Source organism: Atractosteus spatula, chromosome 16 (assembly GCF_055471065.1).
Source record: "Atractosteus spatula isolate fAtrSpa1 chromosome 16, fAtrSpa1.hap1, whole genome shotgun sequence".
Classification (NCBI taxonomy): domain Eukaryota; kingdom Metazoa; phylum Chordata; class Actinopteri; order Semionotiformes; family Lepisosteidae; genus Atractosteus; species Atractosteus spatula.
The window spans coordinates 7,747,796-7,760,839 of NC_142721.1; the positions used below are offsets into that span (position 1 = coordinate 7,747,796).

A 13,044-nucleotide genomic window follows, 5' to 3' on the forward strand; every position below is an offset into this window, starting at 1 on the left:
GAAGATTCTCACTCCCTGTACAGTTACATAACTCTAATTCTCCTGGAATGGATATTAACTCTCCTAAAACTCGTTTTTACAAGTATGTGTGTTCTTCAATTGATGTAACGAGCCAGCCGGGGCTTTGAATACAGCTGGTCTGCAATTTCTAACCATCTCATTTTGACAAGAGGGGTGGGAAGCATTTATTACACCTAAAAGACAGCTTACTGGATACGCCCCTGGCAATGACCTTCAATATTTATCTCAAGAACAAAAAAAGAACAAAAGAATAAAATACAAAGTTTTCCTCTCTGAAAGAGGATCTAGGCCTACGTCTAATGCCAAGTCAGGTTTCAGTTAATGGGCTAACAGCTCTGCAAAATTTCTCTGGAAAAGCCTCAAGTTGAAGCCAGTACAAACAAGCTCAGAGAGCGTGGTCTAGTGATCGTGGATTTCAAAAGTTTGGCTTAAATTGTAACGGGCCACACATTGACTGCACAGGGTGCCAACTGAGACACAGACTCTCACAGAGGTCTGTGGGTATGTCAGCCACAGGCCATTTCCTGTTTGCAGAATCCGATAACAGACTGGGAGGAAGAGATTCAAGTTACCGACATCAAAAGATACATCCCCTAAAGAGGCCCAATTAACACACCCCCAGCTCTGCTATTCCACTGTGGGACAGACTCATCCAGCCACATTTAAAGCACAGACAGCTAAACTTAGGCCCCTTGACTACGGACAGTCATTTCATACTCTGTCCTTTTAAACAAAGATGTGTTTTTACAATCCTTTAGAAGAGTAACATTTTTATTAGGAGTTACTGTGTCATGAAAATCAGTTTGTGTGCACCTAAACCTCAGTGTTTCGCCAAAGCCGGTGGAGCAAAGTGAATTTTGTATAGCCCACCTACAACTCGGTGTGATTCATACACAGAGAGAGACAATGCTGATGTGTTTTTTAGTTTGCTTTATCATTTTATAAGGTTTTAAAATGTCAAGATTTTGCAATGATTTGCATAACATGACTTAAATATCATTAAGCAATGGACTATTATTAATCAGCTGAGCATACCACTGCCACGCTCATGTCATTAGGAACAAGAACCAGATGTGTTTTGTCGAAAATGAATTTTCCACCTGCTTTGCAGGCAGTTGGCATCAACTGGGGTGATGCAGGTCTCACCTAAAGGAGTGACCCAGCAGTGTCAGTGCCGGTGTCAGTGTGGGGCTCAGCTTGCACTCCAAACAAACAGATTTAGGACAGAGCCACTTGGGAAGGAACACCTACCTACTCTACTCCCCCTCCAACCTTTTTGCAGTGTGTAATAATGACGTTGGCCCTTGGATTGATGTCTGGGAGTGAGAGAATGTTTTTGTAACATATATAAAAGGAAACGTTTGATATTGTGACAGCAGAGAATTTTACATCCTTATTAAGCAAGTTGGCCTTTGCAGAGACAATTCATGTTATAATGATGTACTGGAATTGCTTCCAGCAATTGCTTTGTTATTAAAAAAAATCAGACATGAAAAGAAATCAAGACTTTCCAGGGCATAAATCGAAGCTCGAAGCTCGAAACATCCCCAATGGCTGACTGTCACTAGGTTTCCAAGGGCACCCAGCTGACTAAACCGTACTGCATTTGTGTCTTTCGAGAAAGACAACTTAAAATTCCATTGTGATTTGTTTTCACTTTATATATACAATTTCAGCCTGCAAATGGCTCTCAGACTTGGACTGCCTTTACTTTTCCATGTTAGCAGACTTTTAAATCAACAGAGCCTGAAACCAAGAATATTCCCCCTGAAAAAAAAATCAGAATTTGTGAAAGCGCTCTTAACTAGAGTTTGTGAAGAAGCAGCTCGAGGCAAAGCAGCAACAGATTTCAACCATTAGTCTTACAACTTAAACAACACCAGATTTCCCACCTGCTTGATTTCCAAAAAGAGACACTAATTATTCTCATTCTTTTCCCCCAGCCATTTAATTTAACCATGCGAGCAGCATCAGACATGCTCTGCTTAGAAATCTCACAGGGCCAGTGGAACCAAAATGACACCTCTTGTCTTGTATAAGAACACGACAAATCAGGGAATACTCCTCCACAGTCCAAAACAATTCTCTCATGTACAGTATTTGGCCCCTTACCTCAGAAGCAGACCCTCAGCTCACAGGTTAATGGGAATAAAAGAGTTTATGTATCAATAGGACTCCAGTCTTGAAACAAGTGACAATTGAAAAGCCATTTCTGTTTTTGTCAGCCTTGTTTCTGGTTATCTGGAGAGGCAGGGGCCTCTGGAACAAAACTGAAAATCGTGCTTGACAGCAGAATCTAAAGTAGTTGAGGTGGGGAGCTGTGTCAGCATGCGTATGTTGCGAAGGAACAAGTAAAGATTTATTCCATGCTGAAAAGAGAAGAAAGGAAACACGATGTTTCAGCTGTGAAGTCTTTTTCTGGTGTAAGGACCCATACAGCAGAATCTGAAGAGTGGAATGGAGAACAGGAATGCTTCCAGCTGCTTCATAAAATCACAGAGATGTTGCTTTTTCATCACTTATACTTGAGTGCTGGTAATGTTGTGCTACTACAAAAGGGCTGGCAGTACAGAATGAGCATGGTATGGTGGTACCTCTCTCTGGGTTCAGAAGGGAGGTATAACACCCTGTGTTAGGCTAGAGACTTTTTTGGAACTGCATGTTTGGTGTATGTTCGACCTGTGTCCCCTGTCAGAGGTATTAAAGAGAGTCATTCTAGATTTTTTATTTTTAGGGCCCAGGATCTTTGCAAGTGAATGGTCCCTGATAGCTGTTTTAATAGAAAAAATGAATTAAATTAAAATTATATTAAAACCCTATCAATTCAGTTCAAATCACAGGATAATGGTACACAGCAAACAGAATAAAGTTTGAATAGCAAATAGAGTAATTATGGAAAGACGCAATGATATTATACAGAAAAACATAATGCACTGCAAACCATTTAAATTTAATAAATGTCTGAAACAGTAGCTTAAATCTGGGTTTTTTTGTGATGCAAGTCTCTGTGATTCATATTGTGAATATTGAAGACGCCCGAATGACATCACATACTAGATACAGTAGAAACATGTCTAACCCTGTGAATTACGTACAGTAGCTTTTATGTCAACATAAGTTAGTGAAGTATGTCTCACAATTTCAATGAGGAATAGTATAGTTAAAATAAAAGCTTCCTGTCCTAACCAAGAAAAGCCAAATTGCGCAAATGTTTTTTTGAGCTTCAAAGCAGGAGGCAGATAGCAATCATATGCAAGTTCAACAGTTTAGAAAAGATAATTGCAGTCAAACCAAGAAAGGTTCTGAAGGAAATTATGGTGCCTTTAAAACTGTGAATTTGGGGCACCTCCCCAACTGCTGTGTTGTTAAAGTAGCTACCCTGACTGGGTGAGATCCTAACATCATTTAGCTTGTAAAAATCAAATAAACTAGATGGGCCAGATGCCTACCCCTTATTTATAATTATTCATAGGCTCTAAACAAGTTTTTTTTCAGCATTCTACTACATTAACTATACATGTAGCAAATGTGATTTAGAATGTCTGATTCTAAACTTACATACACGAACATAACCTGTCAAATTAGGTTTTTAGTCATTTTTACTGTCTCAGACACAATGTAGTCTGAAACCACAATGGAAAAAAACAGTGCCAATGAATTCTTTATTGAAATGTTACAACTTCCTCCTCCTGTTGTGTGTTTTTGCTTCACTGTTTTCTTCTCTTTTCTTATTGGTTTTAAAGGCCATGGTTCTCAAGCAAAGGTTATCTGAGATCAAACAGAGGATCCTGGAACCTTGATTTTTAAATTTGTCTTTCCTTTTACATTTGCAACTGTCTGCAAAATTACTACAGTCGTGTCCACATTACCTGTACCTAATTTCAAACTGCTGCTCTTCCGCAGTTGTCTTCTGTTGAAGGTGTTTGACAATACCTGGAGATACAAACACTTGCAATTCTTTGAAACTGAAACTTTTCCACCCAATGCCAGGAATACCATAGCAGTCCAAAGCGTATGATTTTACCTGCGTTTCTGTTTTAATAATCTTCTTAGAAATGTAAGAATGTTTCATAGAATTATACTTTCCCATTTAATGCTTGTTAAGAGTGATTTCTGGTGGACGTCACAGGCCTTTCTGGACATTCAAAAACCCAGACAACCCATTATATACACAGAAAGTAATAAGTGCTGCATGAATCAGGCTTCTTGCCAAATGTCTTCCAACAGAAAAAAAAATAATTAAAATGATAGGTTTATGTTAATTCTGTCTTAGCTTTCTATCTCTTAAGCTTCCTTTTCTCACTCCTCAATACCAGCCTTGGCAGTTTCGATTCAATGTACTTTCATTCATAGATGAAGTAAAAAAAAAAAGATGCCCAGGTCAACAATTTCACTTATAGAAGTTATCCAGTTCATTAGAAGCACAACTTTCTGTTTAAACATGCTTGTCAATATTTTATTGTTATTAATTTACTTTGTTGTTTCTTTCATCCAGAGGTAATTCCATCTACTGTATAGCTATTTACCCGGCTAAGTGTTTTACTGAAGCGCATCATGGGCATCATCCTGACCTCATCATTCCCATAAAACCTTACAGTGCCGCTCTGGATAAATCTCAAATTCCTAACCTTTCAGGAATATCCCGGGACACTTTATTCCCTCCAGCTCGGGGGGCAGCTTTGGCATTCTTGTTGGCAGTCATCGTTGCCTCTGCCCACGGATTTCCTGCTCACCTGGAAGAAAAGACACAATCAAGGATTTTTAGCTCCCAGTTCTTTTTATCCCCCTATTTTCCCTCTAGCCAATGCATGTACTGTATCAAACACAAAACCCCTGTGTTAACCAAAAATAAACGACATCAGTCCAGTTTCAGGCTGAATCTTCCATCAGGATTGCAATAGGAGCTCCTTGAATAAGTTCCTGGCTGATGCATTCTTCCAGCCAACGGTCCTATTGTGCATTTTTCTTTCTATATCAGCAGCCCATTTTTAAACAACATTAAAAATAACAAAGAAAATTTCAAAGAAGCTTTGCTTCTTCTTTATAAAGGATTTACATACTGGTTCCAAGTTTATCTGTCACTATAAAAAACAAAAGTGTTCTGTATTAGTCTAACACAGACGTCCTACAGGCTCAGGCTGACATCCGAGCATTCTTTTCCTCAGTGTATATGTCGTATCGATAGAAGTTCAGAAATGATCGTTAAAACTAGCACAGTACAGAATAGAGGTTCATCTGAGCTGTTTTCAGCTGTGACAGGCAGATAATGTTTTTTTTAATTTAAGACTCTAAAAGTAAACTGGATGGATAACACCAAAATCTTTCAGCAATGCTCCAGTACAACCGGTATTATACAGTATGTATGGAAAAAACAAAAAGCAATTAAACCATCTTGCAGATTCATGAGACAGATGTTCCTCTCTAAAAAATCTTCTGATACATTATTATATACAAACACACATGCATCTGTGGATATTTTAACTACAATATGGCATTTTTTATGTATTTACACAAATATATCCCATACTATAAATTACGTTTTAGGATGACATCATTAAAACAAATAAATGTCACTGTGGTTCAATAAATAGAGTTGGATCTGGATTGGATTTTAGACTTGTCCATGATAAATATGGACCTTAAACCTTACAAGCAAAATGTTCCGTATCAGATATTGCAAGGTTAACATGACTAAACCATTCGGTTCCACACAGCGCAAGCAAACATACAAAAGAAGTGTGTCAGTAAGGTCACCTAAAAAGTCAATAAAGTCCTGCTTTTCTCAACAATCCCAATGTACTTTTGAACTTGCTAATGTTGCATACCTTACTGTAAAAAATCAGCTTCACTAGCTAAATAAATGAAGTGGAATTAATAGGTTGTCACAGAAATAATAAAATAAATAATGTCTTATTGTTACCCAATAGCTTTGTGGCTTTAAATCTTTGCTCATTTCATGAGATGCTGTAAACCTGAATGCAGGCCAGCTGTTTTGCATATACTATATGGGCCAAAAAAAAAGGAGAAACATGTGGTACTTTTAGAATAAAAATGTTTGTGCATATCCTAGTCTGTTTGAAAGAAAGGGCCAAGATTAACAGAAAGAGGGTTAGTCTCTTGGCTCATTAAAGAATGATTGCTTTTTCCCATGAATGTGCACACCTAGAAAATCATTAAATTGGCTCGCTGTGATTTTATTGCAGATATTAGTTTTACAAGCTGCGTTGGAGAATTGTGGTTTCGATGTTCAGAACCCATAAGGCTTAAACTAAATATTATGAGAGCCTTTCCCTTCCATCATCTGTCCAGGCCATTACAAATAAAGACAGCTCCTCTGAACAGACCATTTTTCACGTGTTATAGACCATCGTTTTACACAAACACACCATTAATGTTATTTAGGAATTACGTGTTCAATAAAGATTTTACTATTATTATGTCTACAAGAAATGAGGGAAAGACATTTGACCCAGGTAACCTATTTTTACAGTTATCAAATGAATTGATCTGTGGATCTCATGTAATGTTTCTTGAAAGCATATTGGCTTCCTCAATGTGGGCAGCTTGTTCCACACTCCCACACCTTTGGTATAAAGGTTGGGAAGCACCCCCTCTTTAATGCTTCTGTTAAATTATTGTTAGTAATGATGATTTATATTCTCAAAACAAATTCCTGTTTTAAAGATAATCTAAAACTGCATCACAATTATACCGTAAGCTCCATCATCACGTTCTGCCTTACTCCTAGCATGTGTTTTGTTACAAAACAAGATTACAAGTTTTAATAGGTTACATTCCGAAATATTTCCACAGTGATAAAATGAAAGAATCCTTCCGAATCCTCAGCTTCTGCTGTGCACTGAAAGACATTTCAAAAAGAGTTTTTAAGAAAAGATCCCGACACTCTATAATTATCTCTGCTGCTTTAAGAAGTCCTAGTGACGTCTTAAACAGTTTAAGACTTCATCAACGTTTTCACTCGCACCAGCCAAGAGTCGCTCATTTTTTTGCCTTCCCCCACAAAGCCAAAAGGGCAGCAAAAATGTGGGAAAACCAAGAAGTCAAGATTTAAACAACAGTCCTGCTGTCATTTCATTTTATTCATCTTTTTTTTTACTGCATAGCAGATTTCTGATTTATTTAGGGGTTAGTGTGAAACAATTAAGCTCACAAGGAGAGGAGGGCACATGGCAAAAGCTGCTTGTTTACAGGAAGTTGTTGTCTGAAAGAGCAGGCAAGAGAGTGGTGCACTGAACTGCCTTTGGACTGCTTCGAAGACAGATGGAGGAGGGAGACTGCATTCCTTCTGTCAGCAATTTCCTGTTTCAGATGACTCTGAGGACATAGATCTTCATTTTAATCGAAAGCCGGGAGATTGCTGCCCTACCCGCTTTGTCCTAAAACTCTTTTCCACCTCATCTTGAAGTTTCCACCCCTTGCTTCACTCTCTTCTGAGACGTCAGGAGTCAAGCTGAGGCTTGGTCAGGTCAGGGTTAAATTGTTCTCAGATAAAAACACCAACAGCACTGCAGTAAGCAGAGGTTAGGGCTGCTTTATCACAGCTCCAGGCCCAGGGCACCACGTTGGCTAACTGTGTGCCTTGGTCTTCCCATCTTCACATTGGTTTTTTTCACGGGAGTTGGTTTCCTTCCACTTCCCAGAGACATGCTAACTAAGCTTGACTCCCTATTTTCCCTTTCTCCATAGCTCTGCCATAGATGAGAGTCCCATCTGGGACAGTGTGGATATCACAGGTAAGTGCAAGAGAGCTCTGAGGGCTGGAGACCTCGTTGTGAATTATTATTTCCCAGAAATGGCTGTGTGGTGGGGGAGGCTCTCGAGTCAGTAAACTAACATTCATAAGCACACTGAACCCACTGACCTTCTCTAGCTCATAACTGTCCATTCAAACCCTCTGAAACATTTACTCCTCCTTAGAAAGAAGTGTGAAATAGCTACAGCATTTATACCAATACAGTGTTATGATGTATTGCAATTCTGTGTCTGTAGAGTAATCAGAGTAATTAAAGATGCTGAAATATTGCAATATATCACATTACAGAGGTAAAAAAGTGTTACATCACAGGTAACATCATTTGTTTTCAGTCCACCTAAATTAATTAAATGAAAAGCAAGACATGTACCATAATTCAGCGCACTTAAACCTCTTGGCAGAAATCAACTAGCAAGATTTTCATTTAAAATAGACCAATAAACAAAAGAAAAAGCAACACATGGTGACTATCTGAAGAATATCTATATTTCTGAATGAAGAAATCAGGCATTTTTTTCAGAATAGGTTAACATATTTCACGAAATCATTGAAAGCTGCACTGCTGGGAAACTTTTAAAATAAACCACCAAATCAAATTTAGCATAATAATATTATTATGATTATTTTATTAACTTGTGTTAAAAAATAATATTAGCAAGAACATTTTAAAATGACACATCTGCACTTTTGCTGCTATGTGATCTTGTTTATTAGTTTGAGTCGGGCCTTTTTTCTGTTTTTATGATTTCAGAATCCTATATTATTCTTCTGCCTCATGTGTAGGAAGTTAACCAGCTATTTTATGTTAGCAAGCAAATACATTGGCTACAACATTAGTGTGCAATAAAGGGTGACTATGCTGCATCTCTAAAAAAGCCATTTTTACACAGTCAAAGATTTATGTGACACTATTTCTCGTAAGGCAAAGCTGTAGTTCCACAAAACAGTTCTAACTAATCTAAGCGCAGATTGGATGAAGGACCCCCAGAATTTTTTTGGCAGAAAATGCCTTAACTCTCAATGGACTATAAATACCAGAAACCTAAGGCACTAACTGGAATCTAAATATTGATTCAATATGTGCACAAAAGCTAGAATAGCCACTTGGCATGGTTACTAAACATGATTGGCATTTGCCCCCTGCTGTAAACCTCCATTCCCGTTCAGTTGTGTGGAGTTTACACAGGCAAAACTGACGCCCAAAGCAGTTCAGTAGAAGTAACTAGGAACTGAAGCACAGTCTTGCATTACCGATCATGACCTTTATCACCACAATGGTGTGTTGCAGCTTTACACTGTACATTCCTAAATCATAACTATATAATTGCTAAAACAGATGAAGTGCTGCATTCTTATGATAAGTTTAATAAAAAGCATTTAAATTGCATAATGCCATACAGATTCTCAGTATTGTACTCCTAGATGTTTTGTAGTAATTGCATAATAGGAAGTATAAAAAGAAGAATTGCTTTAAAACTCAACACAATTTTATCATTACTTCTAAAAGAAACAAAATACAATTTCACAAGGCAGTGCATAAGGATTTTCAATGCACATCCTGGGTAGATTAGCAGACAAGGATTGTCGTCTAGACTACAACCACTACATTTCTTCATCTGCTTCTTGAAAATATAATGTGTCAGCACATAAATACTCCTGTCAATGATACTCAACAAAGGCACTGAGACATGCCAGTGTACCGTAAAGCAAAATACTCCAGGCTACTACAGCGTACTGGTTAAAGGTGCTTTGTAGTGATCAGCTTACAGCTATGTAAAATACCTCATGTTTTATTAACAACAAAACTATGTCCAATAACAAGAAAGGCACTACTACAGCGAGGAGAATATTGCCCGTGTTACACTTTGCATTCCTGAGATTTAATTGTCACTTTAAGGACAAACAAAACTGAGTTTACACTTATACAGAACAATTGGTGTGTAAATGGTGATTCACTCCTGTTTTGCATCATACTGACCCCAGCAGGGAAAAGCCAGTAGTGGTATCGAAACATTACGGGGTAGGATTAGAACAGGATTCTGCTACATTGCTCCTTCTGGGCTACAGTCCCAGACGTTTGAAACCTTCAATGAGCAGAGATCTTGAAAGCATGTTAAGCCCTAATTAAGCAACTAATTGATCCAATTAAGTCAATCAGACCTCAGCTGGGACAAGAAACAGAAAACACTGCTTCACCAGGACCTGGGTTGCAGATCCCTGGTTTAGAATAACTTCCTGAGGTCCGATTCTGATATAAACCACAGCAGCCCTTGAGCCAGTCGATTTCTCTAGTTTGGCTCTCACCCACTCTGAGAGGCCACATGCAGCTCCTCAAGAAAATGTTCTTATTCCAAAGGTCTGAAAGTCTGGAATACAGAGCTCAGGCAAAAAGTGGTTCATACCCACACTGCATGAACAGCCTGCAGGCGGATTCAAAATTTAGAATTCATACAGTATCTCTCAAACTTTCAGCCCACTTCCACTAATTGAATGCAACAGGTACCCACTGAAGTTACTCAGTGCTCAGGACATACTAGAGTGAAAATACATGTTGCAAGCACATGGGCCAAACTGAATTTCCAAATCATTAAAGCCTTTTAAAAGTGGCTACAGTGATCACTGAAGCAAAACTTTCATTCTTCATAGGACGCCTGCAACAAGCATCTAATGTTTGGTTGTTTCATTATGCAAGCAAAAACATGCTCTCTGGTTTGCTTTGACAAACTATTTTACCACAGAAAAAGCATTACCCAAGTAAAAACACTTTGCCACTCAAGCAACTCTGCAAAATGCATCCGCTATTTAGAACAAGAGCCCTGTCTGTAGTCTCACAGCTTTCAAGACAGGAAACTGCAGCCAAGAACAAACTGAGGCTTTTCATTTGTTTTGTTTGAAGAACACAAACCCTGCTGGTTTATGTGATGAGGTACTTTTTAATAAATGAACACCTACTTTGCACAGGGTCACAAGGTAATTTTTGAGAGGAAAATCTGGTGCTTGTTCTGGCCTACACAGTTCTAGTCCTCCATAGTCCACAGCAGTTTCTTTTTCATCTCCCACTCAGAATTCCTTCTGAGTTGCTGCACCTTGCCAACACTGTACTGCTTTTCCTTTATGATGTAAATCTTACTGCGCCTATCAGAGAGTCCCACCTGTGAAGTTGCTCTATCTAAATGTTGAGCTCTATGGTCCGGGTCTGGTCTATGGTCACCAGCTGATGGTGCCCAGGATTGCCCAAGCAGCACTGTACAACTGGCTGAGGACCACCAAGGGTGGGGTGTGATGAGCATGCTGTTGGTATGGGCTGTATCTCTCTAAAACCTGGCACTGAACCTCAGGCGCAGGGGGCTGTGAAATCTGTGATGTGTTAGGAGATGAGTGCCTTGAAGGTAGGGGGGGGTCAGGTCCACACTTCCTCATTTTCCCCTGTGTGTGGTTGGGGAGCTTGTAGCTGCAATCTCGGATGTGGGAAAACATTCAACTACTGAGCAGTTGGGGTCAAGGGCCTTGCTCAGGGGCCCAATGGAGTAGGATTCCTCTGCCAGCTGAGGGATTTGAACCAGCAACCTTCCAGCCACAGGTGCAGATCCTTAGCCACAGAGCTGCCGCTCTGCCCTGTGCCCTGTTATTCAGGTGGGAATAACAAAAATAACAGGCTAATCAAAATTTTGAAAAATCAAAGAGGACAGCATGAGAGAAATGTCAACACAGATAGAAATATACCAGCTTTTCAGAAGTCAATGTATGATTTTGGTCGCTTTCCAGCTAAATCCAGAGAGGGCCCATTTCCAAGATTCAACCTGGCCCAACCTAAAGTCAGTCAGCTCTGACTGGCCCAGTTCCATCTCCAGATCAATTAAAGGAATTTTGAGCATACTTCTCTATGGAACATGGGGATATAAAATCTCCATTCGACAATCCTGGGTTTCACTTGGGTTATATATAATTATACTTTGGTAGATTAGACATAAAAAAGAGCATTTTTCAAACCATGCATCTTTCCAAGACGTGGTCTTGGAAATCACTGTATCCTCTCGAGTCTCTGGCTTTTAGTTTTCACCAAATATCTTAGTCAACAGGAAGCTGCACCCACGCTATTTTGTTCATGTGAGTGTAAAATATCAATATTATTTTTTTTTTAACTAAATTATTTTTGAGTTTTTTTATTCTTCACCGGAAGGCAGGGATTTGTTGGATAATTATATTTTGAGCAATGTTAAAAAATTAACAGGCTACATAGAGCCATGGCTTATTCTAGTTTTTTTTTATGAGGTTCCGATGGCTTATAAATTTACAGCTTCATCAATCATCAAGTTGATTAAATAGAGACATACCTAAAATAAGCAGGAATTGTATTTTCAAATATGTGTAGATAGTACACACAAAAATTTCCATAGCACATCACATATATAAGACTGGGAATAAATGGACCTAAATATGACTAAAAACAAAATAAATAATTTTAAAAATAAACTTGATTGTGTTTTTACATTGATAGCTACATTTGTCTATATGTCAGTTTTGGAGATTTTAATTAAAATGTGTAAATTTGCAGGCTATATACTACATGAGTATCATTTAGTCACCTGGTTTTGGGCTGGTGACACTGCAGTTAATTCAAATACCACAAATTAGGTTTCAGATTAAAATCTAGGCCTAAATCTTTAGGATCATAATCTGTTGGTATGAAACATGTGATACATTACTTTAAAAATATGAGCAAATACCTGCTAAGTTTAGAATCATTGTAGTGTGAATTATTAAAACAGCGTTCAGAAGTGACTTATGTGCAAATGTAGAAAGTTTTGAATGATTTTTTCTTATACCTACAGAGATATAGATCACCTTCTTGAAAGAGGAAAGTGGAATGTTTTTTGTAGTTTGTCCTTGAAAAGTGATTTAAAAAGAAAATACTTTAACCTAAGAAAGAGCGTCATTATCTGTAAGCCTACATACAGTACGTCTGACTCAGTATGGAATGTTTGCAGGTCAAAAACATGTTTGAGATCCCTGACCTTAAAATACAATGGCTAACTGCTGAGGAGCGTGCAAGAATGAGTTAATATAAACCTAATTTAGCAGTTAGCGAGATTTTCTAACCCCAGTGAGGGACAGATTATATCGAAACCTTAAAACTGACACATTCATTCACAACCAACAAATCCTGAAGCTTTTGGTATGACAGAGGCTTCTCGCTCTAGTCAGTGGAAGGTTGTTGGAGGTCATTGGAATGCTTCTATAATTTGCAA

At 38.4% G+C, this 13,044-nt stretch overlaps 1 protein-coding gene across 3 annotated transcripts in view; it reads right to left on the minus strand.

Annotated features, from left to right (window-relative positions):
* Positions 1 to 13,044, minus strand: part of dennd2b (DENN domain containing 2B) — a 76,014-nt gene that overhangs the window by 44,595 nt on the left and 18,375 nt on the right. For all 3 annotated transcript variants that reach the window (XM_088934766.1, XM_088934765.1, XM_088934767.1), the window contains exon 2: positions 4,650 to 4,754. In XM_088934766.1, coding sequence (XP_088790892.1) covers positions 4,650 to 4,723 — 74 coding nt within the window. In that variant the 5' untranslated portion in view covers positions 4,724 to 4,754. The remainder of the gene's footprint in view (positions 1 to 4,649; positions 4,755 to 13,044) is intronic.